This window comes from Lissotriton vulgaris, chromosome 12 (assembly GCF_964263255.1).
Source record: "Lissotriton vulgaris chromosome 12, aLisVul1.2, whole genome shotgun sequence".
NCBI lineage: Eukaryota > Metazoa > Chordata > Amphibia > Caudata > Salamandridae > Lissotriton > Lissotriton vulgaris.
In genome coordinates this window covers 550,021,934-550,044,168 of record NC_141700.1, presented here as the reverse complement: position 1 = coordinate 550,044,168, position 22,235 = coordinate 550,021,934, and the positions used below count along the sequence as shown (strand labels likewise).

Here is a 22,235-nt window from a genome sequence, read left to right as displayed (position 1 = left end):
TACTTTGCAGTCACAACTGACATGATAAGCAGCTCAGAGGTGAAATCTTCAATATGTGCTGTTTTTTTAAACTTTGTTTTATTAATTTTCATGAGCAACAGGTATGTCCATATCAACAATTACATGCCTCTTTCAAACTTCTGGTATCCGAATACCTCTCACTCCCCCGAAATCGAAGCTGTTCATGTCCGTGAGACATAGGGGAGTGATGTGAGACACACACTTTGACACAGAGACTCTCCGCTTCCCAGCTTACACACTTCTAGGGCTCCCAAATGCACTTACATTCCCACTAAAGTCGATCAGAGAGAAACAAATGGGGTTAGCATTGGGGGCTGCGGTTCAGCATTATCTACCTATTGCAGTCACCTGTCCCACACATAAGGGCTGGCTGCATAGAATCTGGTATATACTAGGTATGGAGCGGATCCAAGCCACTCTTACCCACTCCACGACATCATTTACCACTGTCTGGCAGCCCTTCCTCTCTTTGTTGGCCAAAGAATATGTGCTATTTTGACCGATTTTCCAACCATTATTACTGTAACATTTTTACATTTTTTTAATAAACTTTTTTCTCTTTTGGTCTCATGTTTAAATATACAAGGAGTTTAGTGGCATCCGGTAGATCCTCACTCATCCACAAGTTATATCTACTTGCCACTGTCTGCTCAGTTGACAATTGACAGTTTGTGTTTTTTCACAGGGGGATCCACAGCAAAAGGTTGAATGCACAGCCTTAACCAATATCACAAGGTCCTGCAGCATAAGTTACCCTGTCTTCAGATCTCAAGCAAAGGTGAGAGGTGATAATGTCAAACAATAACCTTTTGTTAAACATGTTACCACTTATAGAAGGTCATTAAGTTGGGTTTAGATTTTTCTTCAAGTAATATGTTAATTCTTCACTCCATTAGTGTTCAGAAAAGTGGAAATTCTTTCCCGTCTCATCAGGGTTAGCAATTTCCTCACTCACTATAGCACTTTCTAGAGCATTTTACAGTGTTAGTAACATTAAACACATACATTAGCATGCATATTTGCTTGTTGTACATAAGCAACAGTAGAAACTGTAATATTAATTTATTTTTAGTGCAGGGTGCACATAAGACCACAGCTAAATAGACACAGAACCTTGAGTATGTTTTTGTCTTCAGTATTTTAGGTTTCGCTAGCTTTCCAGATATATATTTCTATTTTCTCATACCTTTGCTGACATCCCATAGAAAACTGACTTCATATTGAGAAAGAACAGTGAGAAAGAGGATTTACATGGAAGAATCATCAAAATTCACACTTATCTTTCATTAATTAGAATGCATTTTGTAAACTGCCTTTAGGAAGGATGAATGTTTAAGCACTAGTGCCAGTATCTACAAACTGTCTTAATCCCTGTCTAGTCCCCACTACAAATGTCATTAAATATAGTTACTGAAATTCAAGCACTATTCATAGAAGTCCCATAATATTCCCTGTGTTAGGTACCCTTGTCATCACCACCCATATTGTTGGAATCGATCTCCAGCCAGATTTGGTTAGCAGTTGGCTAAAGGAAAACATGCATGGAAAAACATATCTTTCCACTTTTGTCATTGCTTTAGTTCAATTCAGTTTGTTGAAGTTCTATCGAACAATCATTATGTTGTTTTGATCTTGTCTCAAATGTATTAAAAAGGACCATTACAATATGAAATCAATTAACAATCAGTTTCTAAGATGTTATCTGAAGAAATCATACGTCATTGGCAAATGGTTTTAATTTTGGATCAGATAAAAACTGTTACTTTCAGCACCTAGTAGAGTTTGATGTATTTATTTTTGCTAGTATGTTCTCACTTTTTTAAAATAAAAGTATGAATTCCTATTGCACATTTCAGTATGGCATACAGAAGACATATAGTCAATCCTCTCCCAATATAGTTCTTTGCACCTTTAAATCCTTCTTGAAATTTAGAATAAGACAGGTGTGCTTGCAAAGGGTAATTCAATAATTTGTAACTCCTCTGATGAGTAATCCATTACCTTTGCCCATCTTAATAATGGCTAAAATTTTCCACTTTCATAGGTGATCTTTCTTCTTGAATTTGAGTTCAGCTGTTCAGCCCTCTTAAACCGCATTCAGATAAAGCTTCTGGCAAACAGGTAGGACAATTTTAGGAAGGATCTTTACTATGTATGACTAATGCTTTCAATGATGGGTTTCAGAGTTTGTTTCAAGATAAAACAAGATTTATGCCTTAGTCCTGAATCCCAATCACTTTGTAATTATGACCTCTTTGGGTCCAGCCTCCACTTTATATGCTGTCTATAGTCGAAAATGTGATTAGTAGTTCACTAGCATTGGGATCAATAAAGCGGTTTTAATATTTGGAGCCTCCACAATGCCCCAGGAGCTATAAATCATAAGGCGATTCAGCACAGGCCACCCTCTTACCCTCTAAGGAGGAGATGGCTCAGTTTTCTCTTAGTAATTGACGTAGCTCCTGGGGCGAGTTGGACTTATGATCACTGTCAAATTCAGGTGTATCTGAAGCTCAACCTAAGGTCACTCTTCACAGTAGCCTCTTGAGAGCTCGATACCAGCCCCTTCTGGGATTATCTTAATTTGTTAGCTTACATTTTCATGCCTTACCATCTCCCTACATTTCCTCCTGTTCGATTCCCACCTCCTTTTCTGTTTCAAATCTGCTAATTTATCCATCTCTATATCTTCCCTAGTTCACTCCTGCTTTCAAATTCCCTTTGCTTTGGAGTTTTCATGAGTTTGTTTTTCCTTATTTTAATGTAGTTCTAAAAATTGTTGTTTTTAGCACTGAATCATGGATCAGGTGAGTGCAAACGGTTCTGCCATCAGATTCAGAGATCTAGTTTGCCACCAGAAACTTTCTGCTCATGAAATGGGATGCAAAACAATGCGGTTAAAATAGGTTGACCATCTCACTGCCTGTCATCCCAGACACTGTTGTAAATCCTGGGCTTTCAGCTTATAAATGATTTAATTCAAGCCTATGTATCCCATTAACTCAATGGAATCAAACCAAGGTCACAACACCCAGAATGCACTAGGTTTTACTTCAAAACCTAGGACTGAAAACACTGACCAGGATGACATTGAGTGAGGTGGTCATCATAGGTCAAAATTGTTACAAAATCTAATTGTAAGAGCTATGCCTCAGTTTGTGCAGCAAAGTGCATATTAGGTGAAATATTCGGAAATAACCATCGTCAAATATTATTTACACTCTCTTTAGTGTTTTTCGTCCCTTTAATTACTTCTCTTTGATCTTTTCTATCCCTTTATTGCATACACCTACCTTTGCTGTATGTTAAGAATCCATACTTCTTGTTTGCAGCGACAGCAAAGAACTGAATAAAACCCTTCATGACAACACAGTTCAGCTCTTGTCTTTCATCAGATATGAACCTGATCTTTTCATATCCAGGTAGGTACAAACAATGAAGCAAACATTCAGTCTGTCTTCTTCAATACCTACTGGAAATTGTGTGCACAGCTTGTGCTGACGGCCTACAGCTCTGCCATTTCAAGTCCCTATCCCAGTCATGATTGTAAGCCTCAGAGTCACCCATGTGCCATTAACGCTCCACAGTAATCCAGTCTCCATAAAACAGTATCTAGGCTAAGCCTCTACATATTTTTCTATAACATTCACTATAAACCCACCATTCTGTACATTACTTAAATACTTTGTGTCTTTGTTAGTGCTGTGTAAGTCACACATATACATACATATGAAGAGGTAACATTCTCTGAGGTTAAACATTGTGTGGCTATTGTTTGATTATTATCATTGCAAATGGTGTATCCATAGCACAAGATATTTATTTATTTCTGTCATGATCTTACTCGTAAAGCACATTAGTCAACATTGTTAAGTCTGGCATTAGACAATATCTTTTTTATTTCACTAAAACTAAATTTATACTGGGCTTATTTATAGGAACTTTCAGCCAGCCCTCTTCATCCATTGGACTGTAATTGTGTTGCTCACATTTTCCTTCCGCCCACTATAGGACCCAGAATGAGGCAGTGGGTCATTCCACTACAGCCATTGGATAATTTCAATGTGAGTGATGGCATTCTGCTCTTTCACAATTAGCACATCTGCACACAAAAGTAGTTCATGCCAGTGGCTACTATGTTAATGTGTGCTTTTTGAGACCACATAAAGATTTTTGCTTTTAGGCTATGCTTTTTTTTAATATTGATGAGACTCCAGCAGCTCACCCAACAATTAAGTTTTACAAAAAACATTGCAAACCAAAACAAGAATTTACTAAGCCAAATGGCTAGTAGTCAACACCAGATCGATTGGCTTTGTAAGTGCTTGTTATCAATAGTATTACGTACTATTTTAATTCCATTAGCCACAGACACCAAAAAAAGTTCCATTCAGGACCATTTATATCTGCGTCCAATAGCCATTTGCCTTCCAAGCGTATCTTTTTTTTCGACCCATAACCAGTTGGACCCCACCTTCGTGACCCAAATAATAGCAAATCCCTCTTCTGCCTTTCTTAAAGGCCTATTGAACACAAGAGGGGGCATCTGCGTTGGAAATACTCTGTGAGAATAATGTGCCATTATAAACGCAAACAATTATGTAACCTGTTGCAGAAAACAGCATTTGCCGCTCCAAGATCATTCCGCCGTCCTCTATATTATCAAAGCAGTCTCTACCCAATCCACCAACCTTTGTTTCTGTTGATTTGTGTCCACAGTGCATCAACACTAAACCGATATGAGACACTTCCAACTAGGACAACTCTCGATGGAATGGGGCCAGAATTTAAAACCACTTTTAAGGTAATACTATTAGGTATGAAAACACTGTGTGTGTGCATGCCATGTTCCAGTGAAAATGTAAAAGAGAATTTAATGTGCATTTGTGTATAAATATAATGCTTTTTGGCATCTGTTTTCCTATCTTTGTATTGGGTGTAGCATCTTATTTCCTGTTGATTTCTGGTTTCTTGAAGTGTGCTTTTATTTTCGGTGGAGCCTGGACCAAGTACTCCTTCCTTTTTAAGTTTTCATCCACTTTTCATGGACCTACTTTTTTCTTTATCTTGAAGCTTGTTTGTTGACTGCATGTTATTTGTGCAGCTGCACTGTTTTCGCTATTTAGATTCTTTTAAATAATTTTTTTGTTACTTTTTAGCATTCAGCTTCTTTGGTGACAGCAGCTCTGCTTTTTTGGAACACATCTTTTGTTTTTTTAGTTTTTTTTATTTCTTCTTGTGTACAGACTTCATTATTTTTTCTCGATCTTGCTCACTGAATTTCTTATTTGGATTGGTTAGAATATTAAGCATCTTTGCTGTCTGCATGTAGAAAACGTTTTTATAGCTACAGAGGGATCGCATGTACTTGTTACATTGTATACAGACTTCAACTTCACTCACAGAATTTTTTATTTGGATTACTTTTAATGTTAAGTGTCTTTGGTGCCTGTTTGTGTAGCACGTTTTTATAGTTACAAAAGAGAACACGTGTAACTGCTACATTGCTCACAGAATTCAAGTTTCATATTTAACAGTTGCTTTTTTAATTATCCTTACTTTTGGACACCACGATTTATGAATACAAAATACATGTCTTTGTGTTTCTTTGCAGTTAGAAGGTAGGTAGGTATGTTTGCAAAACATGTTTTCACAGGCACAAAATCGCCACATGCAACTGTCATGCATGAATCATTTGAACAAGAAAGCATTTCTCTATTTCATATTAATGCATTTGCCGTGAGACTACTAATGGAAAGAAACAATGTTTTCTTTCACAAATCTCATCATTTAACACAGATGCTTTCATCAGTTAGCTCAGGATTATAATTAATTAGCAACTTCACAGGACTTGTTTGTACTCGCACAAACTTTCAACCTGAATTCCTGAATTTACAAATAATTGTTTGTGCTATCTCGTACTTAATTTTGTGGCCTACGTTTTAGAAGATCAAATACAGCGCAGGGGACTGCAATAGGTAGATAACTTAACCTCATCGCTGCGGCGGCTTTTCCCGCTGTGTGCTGCAATTTTCGAAAAGCTGCGTTAGATGACTAGCTCAGCTCGTCATCCGCACACGACCACCGTGGCGGATGACGAGCTGAGCTCGTCATCCGCAGCGAAGAGGTTAATTACGATCCTACTTGAGTTTAACATACTTAGTTTCTAAATAAAAAAAGCTTTCGCTATTTCATCTCTTTATGATGCTCTATTTCGTAACATTTCAATTGCATTTCTTTGTATAAAGACCATTTCATTGTTTGAAAGCAGGCATGGAAATGTGTTGTGCTAAACAATTCGAAACAGAAACATACATCTTTTGTCTTATACATTTTAAATTACCAGCTGATTTATTGATTTTATACATCTACAGGGTCTCAATGCATTCACCAGTACTTCAAATAGAGGTAAAAACTAATGTTATAGGCATTTGACACATACACTGTGTCAGTTGAAATTGTACCCCTTTATTTCTATGTAGAACTAACCATTCATTTGTTACACGTTTAAATGTTTTTGGTCTTCTGATTTCACATACTTTAAATGCACTTTAGTTGCCACATTAATAATTACTCTGACAGACTGGGCAGTTATACACAGAGCCCAAACATTCCAAAGTACAAAACCAGCATTTGAGTCTCAGCACCACTGTAACATATAGGGCTCGATTATGACTTTGGTGGTGTAGCGCTGGGACCACACTGCCGTCGCACCACCAAAGCCGTGGTCGGGCCCCCCGCCAGATTAGAAGTTTCCTCCTGTCTGGCTGGTTTTTTTTGGGCGTTCCAACGGCAGTGCCTCTAAAAACAGGCACCTAATGGGAATGCCAAAAACAGTTCCTGCATGGAATGGATTGAAAAGTCTATGCCCTGCAGGAACTAGTATGAGTGCACTCAGGGAGGCACATGTTGTGCCCCCCTGTGTGCATCCACAGGTCGCAGAGGCATGAGGGTGCTCTGCAGGGCCCCTTTTGTTTCCTCTCCACCAGGGTTTTCATGGAGGAGGAACCGCCATGAAAACCCTAGCGGTGTGGAAACTCCTAATATGCTTGGTGGGACCCAGGGAGCTACAGCGGTCTGGCCACCCGACTCCTAGAGACCGTCACCACTATCATTGAGGCCATATTGATCTTGGGCACGTCACACTGCTTATGACTCATTCACTGTGGAGATTTCAGAAACTCTTTGTAAATGATAAGATCTCTTCACAGGAAAGAGGCAGACATCCATTAGCACAATCTCAACAATGCTTACTTTCTGCATCTTAACTGTGACGTTAAAAACACCTGGTTTAGACTTATGACACTCTGTGCTAAGTACGATGCATACATTGTTGAGAATTATGTTAAAAGATGTATGCCTCTTTCCTGTGAAGAGAATTTTATCATTTGCGTCAAAAGTTTCAGAAGTTTCAACTGTGAATGGGCCAGGGGTGGCTGGCATGGTATGCGGGTTGGTGGGGGGTGATTTGCTTGCAGGCTGCTTGAAAACATTTTTTTAACTTACCTTGCCGCCGCCAGGTCCCACTTCTTCTCTCCTGCTCGCCTGTGTCCGACTCCAGGTCGTAACAGGAAGCCGACAGCTAGGCTCCCACCCTAAGACAATCACAACACTCCAATGGAGCTCTATGATTGGTGTAAGCGCCGTGACACATCGCTCGGCCAGGGGCTGTACGAGTGGACATTTTTTTTTAGTAGTAGTAGTAGTAAATATTTATTTGTTGATTACTTAAAATCATTACAATCAGCAAAGTACATATACAAAACAAAATTAGATTAAAAAAATATCCATCTACAGTGTACATTTATATCCAAGCAAAAATCTACAACTAAGCCCCAACATAGTTTATTTGACTGCAACTGATCAGCATGCAAAAATAAAGTGCATTGTGCCAGCAGCTATAATTTATTGTATACAATACATTACTCTAAGAAAGACTTTCTAACAATGAGAACTGCAAAGGTAAAAAACACCCAATAAAATAACATTTAAGAAAGCTTTAGCAATAAAGTGCAATTGTGCTAGTAAACTTTTAGCAGCAGAAACTAAAGTACCTTGTGCTAGCAGCTAAAGTTGTCAATATACAAAAAAAACTTTAGAATAGTTAAAGATACATAAAAAAACAACCAACCATAGTAAAATTGCATTAGGAATGACGTTAGCAATAAAGTGCATTTGTAGTAATAGACTTTAGCAACAAAAATAAACTACTTAGTGCTGGCAACTTTGATTTACAATATACCTACATCAGTCTAAAAGGTACTTTATAACAATGTAAGCAGAGACAAAGAAGTAGAAATCGTAATAGAATACAATTGTTCAAACCTCTGAGATCTTGTGTGTTTCCGCTAAGCAAACTTTAACTGTTTTAATTTAAAGGATGCCAGCACTATCCCTAAAACCATTTTATAGCAATATAACAAACAGCAACAGTACACTTGGGCTATCAAACCCTAACGACTATGGTTTAAAGACCGTGCATTACAGCCGGCATGTTCTCCATGCAGGCTGTAATGCAGTCTGTATGGAGAACAGGGGAGAGCGCATGACTGTTTTGGGCGGCCCAAGAGGGCCAACCAAACAGTCATTGCGCACAGGAGTGTCTACCACTCCTCCCCTGCAGCTCCGCCCCAGCCCCTCATGCACTGCTGCAGCAGGAGGAAAAAAAGAATAACAACATTCTGTTATTATCATTTTATTTTTTTCCTTTCTTTGCTGCTCCTGGCAGTTGGGCTACACTCCTCCGCCTTAGCGGCAAAGCCGCCACTGGAATGGGCCTTAAAAAGTGGGAACTGCCCAGGATCATCATACGTTACTGTGTCACAGTGACTCAAATGCGGGTTTTGTACTTTTAAATGTTTCAGCTCTGTGTGTAATTGCCTAGTCTGTCAGAGTAATTACTAATGTGGCCATGGAGTGCATCTAATGTATGTGAAAGGAGAACAAAAATATTTAAACGTGTAAGGAAGGAAAAGTAAGTTCTACAGAAAAATAAATGCATACAATTTCAACTGACAGTGCATTTGTTAAATGCCTGAAATATGTTTCTTTTTTTAATGCATTGAGATGCAGGTAGTTATGTTTACAATGGGTAAGAGAAAAGATAAATGTTTCTGTTTCAAATTGTTTAGCACAACACATTTCTACACCTTCTTTCAAACAATGAAATGGTCTTTATACAAAGAAATGTCATTGAAATGTTATGAAAAAGAGCATCATAAAGAGATGAAAGAACTAAAGCATTTTTAATTAAGATACAAAGTACGCTAAACCCAAAACCAAGTAGGATCGTAATAAAGTTATCTATCTATTGCAGTCCCCTGTGCTGTATTTGATGTTCTAAAATATGGTAAAACGAAGTACGAAATAGCAAACAGAATTATTTATTTGTAAATTCTGGAATTCGGGTTGAAAGTTTGTGTGAACCCAAACAAGTACTGTGAAGTTGCAAATTAATTACAATCCTGAACTAACTGATGAAACCGTTTGTGTCAAATAATGAGATTTGTGAAAGAAAACATTGTTTCTTTCCATCAAAAGCCTCATGGCAAATGCATTAATATGGAATAGAGAAATGTTTTCCTTTTAAAATGATTCACGCATTACAGTTGCATGAGGTGCTTTTGTGCATGTGCAAGCGTGCTTGCAAACATAAATATTTTCTATCTGCAAGGAAACTAAATATCATGTGTTTTATATTCAGAAATTATGGTGTCCAAAATTAAGGAGTAATTAAAAAAGCAACTGCTAAGAATCAAACCTGAATTCTACAAGCAATGTAACAGGTATATGCGCTCTCTTTGTATCTATAACACGCATTTGCAAAGCCAATAGGTTTCGCCTATGAGAAATCTATTGGCTTTGTCAATGTTTTTTTAAATGCCGCACAGCTGTTGAGCTGCTGTTCAACATAGCTTGACATTTTTTTTAAAAGAGCTATGATGTGGCCAGAATTGTCCGTGCACTTTTTTTTTACTTTAAGCAATGTTGCACAACAGTTCAACTGCTAAGCAATACGTTAAAAAATGGGCAAAATCAATAGAATTCACATACGCAAAACCTATTGGCTTTGCCAATGCTTGTTAGATATTAAAGCCATCCTATGTTCAATCATTTGGGTTGAGGAAGTTAACCAAGTACTTCTTTTGTCTCTAACTAAATCTGTAGTAGTATTTTCACTATTACCATATACAAAAATGGATAGAAATATGAAGATTTGATCTTGAACCCAGTTGAATACAGACATGCATAAAGTGCAGTATAAAAATGGATAGTGTAAAATATAGCTAAAGCATGAGCTTCACTCCGTCTGCATGTCTAATTTATGGCTTATTGTCATTTTCAAAGTTTTTTATTGGGGTAGGGATTTTCTAAATTGTTCCACTTAATCTAGACCTTTATGTGTCCCACCTAATGAGCTCGGATGAAAACAAACCTTTTTGGGCCATACTTCACTTGCCACCAACATACTGTAATGAAGTGTAGCACCAGAATATGGATAGGGCACAATATTGTGCACAAAATATCTTTTTTTAAAGTATCAACAGGCAAGTAGGTCTAGATTTTCTATAGCTAAACTCACACATATGTACCTACACGGTACATATATCGTCAAGGTACATAGATGTGAAATTAGGAAAAGTAAATCTATACTTCCCTATATGCACTCAGTTCAGTTCAATAAACTTTATTTCGATTCATAAACAGAATCATAAAAGTATCATAAACGTATACAATTTAAAAAACACCATCAATACAATTACTCAAGCATCCATAATATGCACTAACCTTTCACTATTTTGTCCCTCAATATTTTCCCCTATATATTATTTTACCACAATATTCTGAGAGTCCTTATTCAGTAATAAAATCCTTTAACAATAATTGTTTGAAAATCGTAAATGACATAATGATTCTGTAGAGCTATTCCCCATCTAGCCCCTCAATCTCATTCTCTTTTCAAGAATGTTCTCTTAGGATGGTTTTCTAACAGGTTTAAGTTCCTGGAGTATTGAGTTTTCATGCTTTGGTAAACCATGCACCAATTTAAATCTTGCAGACCCACTCTTCCACAGACACTCTCAGCTCACCCTGCCAGATGCATTCTCAGCAATAACTGTTATAATTCCATGATATTCCTTAAGACTCCAAGCAAAATCTAGGAAGAATCAAGTGTTAGACCTGTCAGCCCTAGGGTTGTCTTTCCCCCAACACACTTTACCAGTCCTTAAAACATGTTAACCCTGGCTTATCGCAATTGGCTTATTTAATTTATTTATAAGTCCCTAGTAAAGTGGTACTATATGTACCCAGGGCTGTCAATGTAATGCTACAAGTGGTCCTGCAGCGCTTATTGTGCTACACACTTAAACATACATTTAAACATGGCTCAGGCCTAACATTGCTCCCCGTGTGTGAAGTATTAAATTGGCATTTTTACCAGCCAACATATACCTTCTGCCAGGCCCAGGTCCAGCCCCAACTTTTTAATACATCTAAGTCACTCCTATGGTAGGCCAAGGACAGCACAAAGGGCTGGGTGCAGTGTATTTAAAAGGTCGGACATGTATTTTCTAGGGTCACAGGTCCTGGAAGTGAAAAATCCTTAAATTTATTTTTCTACACTTCAAGGCCTACCTCTCCCATAGGATAATATTGGCGTTACCTTGTTTCATTTAATAAGCTGTAACTTCCAAATGGGAACAGATTATCAGTTCATATTTGGTGTCTTTGGAATTGTAAAGAAAAATCATCTCAGATTTTAAATTACAATTTTGAAAATGCCACTGAAAAGTTTTTTTTTCCTTCCTTAACCATTAAGGGTCTGTAGCGTGTCCCTGGGTCAAATGACGAGGTGTAGAGCTTAGGTGTGCCTAGATGAGCCATCATTGGCAGGATGGGAGGAAGGAGCTGGGCACAGCACTACTTACACTTGAGTAGGCTGTGTCTTGCCTGAACACAAAGGGCTGCATACCCCCTGTAGTTAGTCTGGAGCCACAAAAGGAAAGGCAGGATGTCTGGGGACCTCAAAGGGAAATCTCCAGAAGCTTCTCCAGCTTCAAAGTCAGAACTGGGTATACATATTGCACCTCATACACCAACTCTTCAATACACTTCTGGACCTGTGGATACTCTGCCAGGAAGAGGGGCTATTGTGCTGCTGAAAGGACTGCCACTCTGCTGGACCTCTTCCCTGTTGGGCAAGTGCCTTGTTGGACTGCTGCCGTGCTGGACTGCTGCCTCACTGTGCTTCCCTCTTGCATGGGTGTGCATGGGTAAGAAGGCGTGAACCTGCATCTTTTAAACCCAGGACCCCAGAGTGACTCCAAGTGCTAGTTGGCTGGCCTCCTGAATAGAGCCTCAGGGACATAAGGCTCCAACAACCTTGAATGCAGCATCTGGACTCTGCCATCTGTGAGCCCTATCCTGCCAAGTGGCATCACCCAAGTCCTGGACCATTGGATGTGGGCCTGAAGGTGTTCTGCCAGCCCATCTGTGGACTCAGCAGAACCGACTCATCTCCCATGCTACTACGTTTTTCAAACTTTGCTGAAATCTTGATGCAGTGTGGTTAGCTTCACAAGAACTCTTGTGAATATATGAAAAGACCCAGTGCTATATACAAAATAATAACTTACCTGTAACAGCGTTTTTTCAACATTAGTATCTTTGAGATTCACATGGATCCTCACTTTTCACCTGTGAAGCTGATGCCTACAAATATGCACTCCAGCCAACAGTTCTAACATGGCTACTGTGGCAGCGCAAGAGGTTTCCAACCATTCATTGAATTTCTTGACTTTCAAAAGTCCAAATCACTGAATGAATAATAAAGTGAAAGACTATTTTATAAGCCATCGCAGATCTTCAGCCTAGTAGCACTACATATTCGATGACATTTTTTTATCTAAAAGATACACCAGTTGTAAAGTAGTACAGTTATGGGTAAGTTATGTTTTTCTTTTGGGGGGGATAGGTTGTAAAATAGGCAGAATGTCAATAATTTTGTAAGATCTACAATGACGCATTTCAATGAAGAAGGTTGCCCTTTTTGGGATAATGAACAACACCACTGGGTTGGCTCCCAACAGTAAGGCAGAGCCTTTAATAACTAAATAAATAAAACAAGGAGCCAGTACTGGAAGTCTTATTTTCTCTCTCCATTCACATTCACTAATTGACACTAAACAAAAAGTGACGTAGACTGCTTTTTTTGTCTGAATTAATAAAAAAGAAGTTAGTATTTATTTAAAGAACATGTTTTTTTTGCAGTTTTTTATGCTTTATACATATTTTGTCTTATTTGCAACATTAAAAACAATTATAATGTACAGTTTTCAGAAGGATACAAAATACTCTAATTCCTACCACTTTCCAAATGTTTTACACCTCCATTCACACCCACTCTGCACATTCACCATCGACAACACACACAGTATTTACAATTGTTCAATTTTTGAATAATTCATTTGAAAATGCCATAGAATATTGAGTTTCACCACTTTAAATTTTCAATTATTTAGAAAATTGATATTACTAGACTCTTATGGCTAACAAAAACAGGTCTACGCGTTTCGAACTCAAAAAGATTTTGTGTGTGCTCATCAGGACCAAAAGAAGCCAAGCTGTCTATGCTTGGAGGTAATCAGAATGAATCCGTCGCAGGACAATGTGGCTTTTGTCATCAGGGGAAGCGTCTATATGTTTTGGTTATCCCAAAGTGTGCGGGGTCTCAAAAGATTTGAGACGCACCCGACTCGCAGCGTCTGTTTATTTCCGTTGCGGCGCGCTGTTTAGTTTTCAGTGCACTTCTATCCAATCTCGGCAGTGATGGAGGAACTCTCTCTCGAGAGAGAGTTCCTCCAGAGGTGTAAAACATTTGGAAAGTGGTATGAATGAGAGTATTTTGTATCCTTCTGAAAACTGTACATTAGAATTGTTTTTAATGTTGCAAATAAGACAAAATATGCATAAAGCATAAAAAAACTGCAGAAAAAACATGTTCTTTAAATAAATACTGACTTCTTTTTGATTAATTCAGACAGAAAAAGCAGTCTACGTCACTTTTTGTTTAGTGTCAATTAGTGAATGTGAATGGAGAGAGAAAATAAGACTTCTAGTACTGGATCCTTGTTTTGTTTATTTAACTGTTTGGGGGAAGGCATGACATAATAAACAACATTTGCATTACTAAAAACAATAGTAGTTGTATCTGAATGCTCAATTATTATAAGTGTTCAAATTTTTTGTTTCCTTTTTCATGCACAGATTCAATACATTGGATGCTATTCCATCAGCAATTTGTCAGTGAACATCTATTTCCCTGCAATGGCCTACGGGAGCAAATATTTCCTATCTGTTACTAGGATAGTGGCAAATAATGTAAGTGTCTATTGGCCGTGGAATTACAATTGGATCATAACATTAATGAAATCCTCAAAGTGCCATTTATAAGACTCCATGTAATTCTGTCTTTTATTATTTACTGCGAAATCTGAGATTTAAGGTAATTAAAGATTGGAGGAGGGGAATGTCTGGATGGCATAAATGCAGCGGCATGGCACCTACAACCAAAAATCTAAAAAAATGCCTCACTAATTAGGGCACTGGCGCAACCTTAACTCCAAGCCCCACTATTTATGGGTAAGAGAGTAACTTTGTGGTTGGGTATCTGAGTCTTAATTGAGAGATTAAGTTCAATGACTCAAGCATTTAGTCAGTTTATAATTTTGCAGTCTTATCTTCATCTCCATATGAGTGTTGGTTTAACCAGTGTTAAAATGTACACATGAGAAGTATGTTACTTGTTGATCATGTCATCCAATGGTAACTAAGTATTATCTTTCATAAGGTTATTGCACAACACAGTATGATTATAGGTTTTTTGATGTAGGGTATTGTTCCACAAGTACTCCCTCTTAAAATGTGGTTCCATCCCATGTACCTGGGATGGAATCACATCTGGGTATTCAAATAATGTAAACATGTCATATACTTTGCAAGTTGTGTGAAAATGTGCGTTATCAGTGATATTGTAGATTATGTCAATTTCTAAACGTTATTTGGAAGATGTTGAATTAAGGTTGCGTCAGCACCTTCATTGGATAATTCCCAATCTTTTTAGACTCTGTGTTCTGGTTTCCATTTTCCAATCTTTATTTCGGCCATTTGGCCATAAAAGATAAACAATACACATATACAATCTGAAATAAATCAGCACATTTACAATATAAAGCATTGGAATTACATATTACTAAAAATACATTAAAACTATAAATCTTAAAATTGGGAGGAAACCAGCGTCTTTAAAATGCGGTTGCGGGTGTGCCAGACATTGGTGAAGAATTTTGCCAAAGCAAACACAGTTGGGCCTGAGACATCCGATTTTAAAATCCTATACATTGGGGCATATTCCCTGCAACCCATGTTTCTGATCAGTGGAAGAAGCCAATATTTCCTCGCAGCCCTGTAAGCTGGGCAAAAGAGGGCCACGTGTAAATCAGTTTCCTCCGTGGCGTCACAGGCCGGACACTGCTTTGTAGAGGGAGGTGATGACCAGGAGCTAGTAAAAGATCGAAAGGGCAATGTACTGTATCTCCATTGGAGGAACAGCTTTCTGGCAAGCACTGGGGAAATGGCATCCAGAACCCCCTCAAACCTATATAGGTCCTTACTTTGTACAAATACAGAGGATAGTGACCCTTCAGCCTGGCTATCTAGGGCCCTAGCTCGTTTTTGTTCATAGTATGCATTGGTCAGGGATTTTTTAGAAATATTTAGTGCGGCGTTAGCAGGATCAGTCCATAAATCAGAGAACCCCAGTTCCATACAAGTATTTTGGATGTGTTTTAATCAGGGGATTCGTAGCGCTTTTGGATGGGTCAATAGTTCCATCAGTTCCGCCTGTAGGCTGCAAGGTTGTTACTACTCCACAGCCTACGCCATAAGGCTATGGGTCTCAAACCTATTTCTTCGGCTATTGGACGTAGACCCAGATCAAGCCTCAAGGGGAGGAGCGGGGTGCTGGGCGGAAGTGCGGCTATCTGTCTGATGAAATTATTCTCCGTTAGTGACAGACTACGACAAGATGTGTGTCCCCACAGTTCCGCCCCATACATGGTTGCTCCCCTGGCCTGGACCTTGTATATCTGGATGAGCGACCCCAGCGGACGGTATGAGGAACCATTCATCATCCGGGCAATGCCCCCAGTAGTTTGTGTCAATTTGAGGTTTGCCCTACTCTGATGGGATCCCAAGACATGGTTTCATTGAGAGTCACATCGAGGTATTCGAAGGTGGAGACCCTCTCGAGCTGTGCTGCTCCTAAGAACGGATTTGGCCGCAGTTTTTGGCTCGGATTTAGGACCATAAACTTGGTTTTGGCCGCATTAATTTCTAACCCCCTGTCACTGCAGAAGGCCACAAATGTGACGAAGAGGCAAAACAGGGTCAGTGCCAGCACACAACTCTGTCTTACCCCCCGGTCAACGGGGAATCTTTCAGTGAGCTCCCCGGACCTCCCACACCTCACTCAGGCAAAATTATTGTGGTGTAGCCTCTGCAAGATTAATAGGATGTCCGGGGGAACGCCCATCTCTGCCAGGACACTCCAGAGCTTCCCTCTGGGCACCAGATCGAAGGCGGCCCTTAAGTCCACAAAAATTGTGTAGAGACTGCCGCCCTCGAATATTGCTGCCCTCCAGTAGATGATGTTCAATCTAAAAACCTGGTCCACTGTGGATACTCCCTTCCTGAATCCCGCCTGATAGGGACTAAGGACACCCACCTCTTCCGCCCAGTCCTGGAGCCGGTTCAGCAAAACCCTGCCAAACAGTTTCTGCGCTACATCAATTAAACTGATGGGTCTGTAGTTGGCTGGGAGGAGAGGCGAGCCCTTTTTGAAAATGGGCACCACCTCCACCCCCAGCCAAGTACTAGGGATTTCCATGCCGCTAAGAACTCCATTAAAGAGAGCGGCAAGGTAGGGGGCCCAAACGATGGGCTCCTGTTTAAACAGGTCCCCGGGTAGGCCATCCAATCCTGGCGCCTTTCCCGAGGAAAGTCCTGCTATGGCAGCCGTAACCTCGCCCAGTGTTATTAGATCCCCTTCATAAACTGGCCAACCAACCCTGGTGTCAATAATAATTTCTCCCGGCTCCGAGCTGTATAGGGACTGGAAATGTGCCTGCCACACCCCTGGAGCAATGTTTGGCTCAATTGCCGATTGGAGATTTCCCGATCCCCCACTCACTATCCTCCTCTGTGTTCTACAAACTATATTGCCATAAATAAATTATACAGATCTTTCGCAGTCAACCTCAGCTAAAGTTTAGCTGAGTCGTTCTTCAAAGTGAAGTAACTTCATACTTTCAATTTAAAGTTGTGTTTAAGGGCTGTGCTGATAATATTTTAGTCATAAGCAAAGTTATATAACTCTTTAATGCTTGTGATCATTTAAATTTCGCGGTTGTGATTTTTGTCTCATAAATGTAGTAGGCCACTATTTGAAGATAGTGGCAATGCAGTGTTTATAGTCCTAATTTTTGGGCAGTGTACAAGATCACTGTTGCTAATTCAAAATGGCAGCAATAAAGTGATAGAATTGTTATTGACTATCTAAATATCAAGTTATTTTTATATTCCACAGAAGTGTACTAGCGGCGGCAGCACAGATTGTAGTCTATATTAGCCACTCTTACACATTTCATGCAGATGACGAGGATTCCAAGCAAATGCAAGAATTTATATGATGGCGACTTTTGGAAAATGTTCTCTCTCCATCAAGGGAGGAATCCAATCTCTTTGCATGCCCCTTCACAAACATTATAAAATATCACACAATGTGAAAAATAGATTCTCGAATTTCTAATGATTATTATAATCAAAAATTTGTAGATATGTATATTAATTTATTATGGATAATCCTAACATTTGTATAGTATCTCCTGTAAGAGCTCAACAAAAGGGCACAGAATCAGTGATAAACACCAAATGGAGCCAAAGAGTACATGCCTGCTATATCCGACACAATTTTGTTTCTGCTATTTTTCAATTTTTCACTGAGAAATTTCCCAATGGTGGTTGCTAAGCAAAACAGTTCTTTTGACACCACCACCCCAAAGAAAATGTTTCTCCATCCCATTAACCATCTTGTAATAATTTTGCCAAACTGAGTGTACATACTAGATTTTATTGGGTGAGATTTGGTTCATTTTGTTCAGGGTGGGCAAATATTGTCAGTGTTTATCCTATTAAGTGTTGTCAACTTTGTCTCTCTCTCTCTCTCTCTGTAATGTATTTGTTTAATGACACTTTGTTAGAGGTAGGTTTGCTCAGTGTGTTAACAAAGTATCTCTAAAGAATGAGGTAATACATCTTGGTTGATAATATTTAGTCACAATAAAGTTCATTGTTATGATGTCTCTGATTAGCTTTACTGTTCCAGAGGACCCCAGTCATTCTTCTCAGGCTTTTAAAGCCCCACTGTTCTCAGGGTGGTAGTTGCTGTCTGTAAGGTGCCACACTTTACTGGACACTGACAAATGCTTCTCATGGACCAGGAAATAAAGAAGCTATTATATTCAATATGTGACTCTCGTGTATGCTAGCTTTACCATACTATGTATCGTCTTCAGGACTACAGGGGTAGATTCAATTAGTTTCTTCACTTTTGACTCGGTTTGAAAGCAAAGCAAATAGTGGTAGAATCTGAACATTGTTGATTATAATCATGTCAAGGTCCATGTGGCCTTCTGTCCTCTTAGCATAAATAAACAGACTTAAGAATGTAGAGGAGGTACAAATAATAATTGAATGTGTTTTTATAAATTTACATGCATGGAAGTATGAGTGCTCACATTGTTAACATTCTGTCTTCCAGGCCACCTGTGTCCTGTTGAACATGACCGAGGCAATGGCAAGGAACCAGTCTGGGGTGGTCCCCATTCATCCGGAAGATATGCTGCACACTGACAAGCTAGTAAGCATTTGACAGACATCAGAAGATATGGATCAATCAGGGGTGCAACATACCACAGCTCACATAGACATCTTGTTCTGCATACCTTCTCACTCAATTATGGCAGTTGCCGAGATATCATTACCATCGTAGGCACATTATGCAAAATAAAATGTACAAATGAAGCAAGAGTAAGCAAGATTTTTGAAGGGAGGAATAGTGGGCCGTATGATGTTTTTTGAGGGCATGGTCAGTATTGTTCTTAATTCTGCTGAAATTCCGTAGCCCTATGCAATATAAGAAAATAACTTCCCTTTAAGTGTCAAGTAAGAAGAACACCCAACAAGTAATCTAGTATTTTGAGTTCATTTTGTTAGGAGTGGCTTGATTTTAGGACACAAAACCATGTCTAATAAACGTATGCATTCAACCCTTCTAATGAAATATTAAGGGTCCTTCTGGAATCCATATGTATTTGTGGTCTGCCTCAGTAAGTGGATTTAGAGATGTTGGGATTGTTATTTAGGAATTGCACCTGCAGGGGTCACTCTAAACATGAAAATGCTAGGGGATATGGGGGGCCCTGATCAACCAATCCTCTAACTTCTTGATTTGCAGTGAAACGTTGGCTTCTCTAAGCCTCTTTGTCTGTCCTAGCCTCAAGAGTTAGCTCAAAGGTGGTGGTGTAGCATAATGTATGTACTCTACAACACAGTTATTATATTTACAATAAGGAAGTCATTGTTCAGCCACTAGAGATGTGTTATAATTCAACAGTTCAATAATAACTTAACAGATATATATTCCCTGCTGGCGGTGCCCAGTAGGTAGTTCTAGTTAGGACCTTGTTTCTATTCAAAAAGCATTTTTAGGTCTCGCCTGTCAATGCGCATGCGCATCGAGCTTGCGAGACTATGGGGGCTTAAACACTCTTTAACCAACTTGCAAGGAATCGTGGCGATTCCTTGCAGTGCCCTTGAAATTCAAGCCCAATGCGCATGCGCATCGAGCTTGAAAGCGCGTGCACATGCCCCCAGCCGCCTGCCTTGCATTCCCTCAGGCGCACTCCTCCCACACCCCCGCTCCGCCCCCTCCCCTGCCCGCCGTGTCGCATTTCTCCTCCCTTCACTTCTTGGTTGCACGGCCGCTAGGCCGTGCCTCCCCTACTCTCCTCCCCCCTCCTCCTCCTACTCTCCTCCCCCCTCCTCCTCCTACTCTCCTCCCCACTCTCTCTCTCCCAGCACAACCTTGTTTTAAGATAGCCTCCTCTGGGTCTCGTTTAAACTTGTTATTAAATTCAGTTTTTCACTTTCACACTCACTACACGGTCTCTATGTTTGAATTTTCTGTAGTGCGGTTAATTTTAATTGTGCTGTACAAAAGCGAGGCAACCCGGGAGTGCGGCGCATATCTGGCGGAGTGAGGGACCATCTGGTAGAGAATAAATGTGTTGGCCTAAGGCAGCTGTCAACAAAGCACATCGTCGGACCAGTCTGGGGGACTTCCAATGACACAATCCCACAGCAAGGGCTTAATCTACCTCTATTCTCCCTGCAATGGGTCTCGATCACTAGTGTACGAAAGCCAGTACTTCCCTCTCTGTAGCACTCCTCTCCCCGCTCCGCCCCCTCCCCTGCCCGCCGTGTCGCATTTCTCCTCCCCCTTCCCCTACTCTGCCTTCCCCCTCCGTCTTCCCCCTCCGTCTTGTTTACCATGGCCGCCCGCTTCACGGCCGTCATGCACATAAGTGAAACATACAGGGGCACCATTTTAGTGCGCCCCCTGCGTTTATCATTTAAAAAGAATTTACAGCCATTGGACCCCTTTGCCGCCCGGTAGGTCCCGCAGTGTGACATGCATCAGGGGCCCAGTGTAGCCCAAATAGCTGCTACTCGCCGTTCATCTGCTCCGTTCTGCGATGGTGCTTTGGCCCTGAATGTAGCAACGGAAGCATGAGGCTCGGCCAGAGCTGCTCTCCTCGGCCACTACCATCAACGGGCACAACAGTCACCCGAAAGCAGCAGCATAAGCAGAAGGCTTGACCCTGCTTTTGTCAACATACATTTGTTTGATATAACCACAACACCTGTTTTACTCAGGCCCGGTGCTGCAGCGCGACATATATCAGGGGCCCAGCGTAGCCCATAGCTTCTGCACGCTGTTAATGTGCTCCTTTCGGTGATGATGCTTTGGACCTGAAAGCAGCAATAGAAGTGGGAGGCTCGGGCGGAGCTGCTCTCCTCTGCCCTCTCCATCAAAGGGCACAGCAGTCACCCGAAAGCAGAAGCAGAAGGCTTGGACGGAGCTGTTATCTGTAGCAACTGCCATTGATGATCAGAGCAGTCACCCAAAGCGCCATGTCCAGAGCAGGTAAGGGACCCATGGGTTCGGGGAGCCATCCTGAGTGTTTGTCTGTACCTAACCCTTGCCTCTTACAGCTAAACACAATATGCTAATGACCATTCCACGGTATGATCACAGGAGACTTAACTTTTAGAGGTACTCTCACACTATATAAATAAAAAACAGTTGCAAGTCAAAAAGGAGGCACACTATTCTAGTATCATAAAGTGCTAGAGGGCACTATATATGTTTACCAAAAGGGAGAGAGAGAAAATCCCCATCAGTATACCCTCCTGAAGATGGAACATGAGCTAGATTTAAAGAAATTTGTTACCTTGTGTCAAACCAATTTATGTAAAGGGGAAAAATAATATATGCCATGCAAGGAGGCCTTATATCTTTCTAGCCATAGTTGATTATTGCATGTTTGCTTCTACAGCCCCTCACCCTCACACACACCCTCACCCTCACACCATCTCACCCTCACACCATCTCACCCTCACACCATCTCACCCTCACTCACCCTCACCCTCACACCTCCTCACCCTCACACCTCCTCACCCTCATCCCCCTCAATCCCACACACCCTCACCCACACTCACACACCCTCACTCATCCTCACCCCCTCATCCTCACACACCCTCACTCACCCTCACACCCCCTCACAACCCTCTCACTCTCACTCAGCCTCACACCCCCTCACCCTCACCCACCCTCACCCTCGCACCCTCTCACCATCACCCCCTCTCCCTCACACACCCTTACCCTCATCCCCTCACCCTCACAAACACTCAGTCACCCTCTCACCCTCACCCTCACACCCCCTAACCCTCACCCTCACCACCTCACACACCCTCACTCACCCTCACACACCCTCAAACACCCTCACTCACCCTCACCCTCACTCACCCTC

At 40.6% G+C, this 22,235-nt stretch overlaps 1 protein-coding gene across 2 annotated transcripts in view; it reads left to right on the top strand.

Annotated features, from left to right (window-relative positions):
• The window catches only part of ITGA10 (integrin subunit alpha 10), a 376,023-nt gene that overhangs the window by 330,716 nt on the left and 23,072 nt on the right, over nt 1-22,235 (top strand). The window contains exons 21-26 of one of the 2 annotated variants that reach the window (XM_086945362.1): nt 707-799; nt 2,066-2,142; nt 3,354-3,443; nt 4,741-4,825; nt 14,290-14,403; nt 18,902-19,000. In XM_086945362.1, coding sequence (XP_086801488.1) covers nt 707-799; nt 2,066-2,142; nt 3,354-3,443; nt 4,741-4,825; nt 14,290-14,403; nt 18,902-19,000 — 558 coding nt within the window. The remainder of the gene's footprint in view (nt 1-706; nt 800-2,065; nt 2,143-3,353; nt 3,444-4,740; nt 4,826-14,289; nt 14,404-18,901; nt 19,001-22,235) is intronic. The other variant, XM_086945363.1, reaches the window with a different exon arrangement.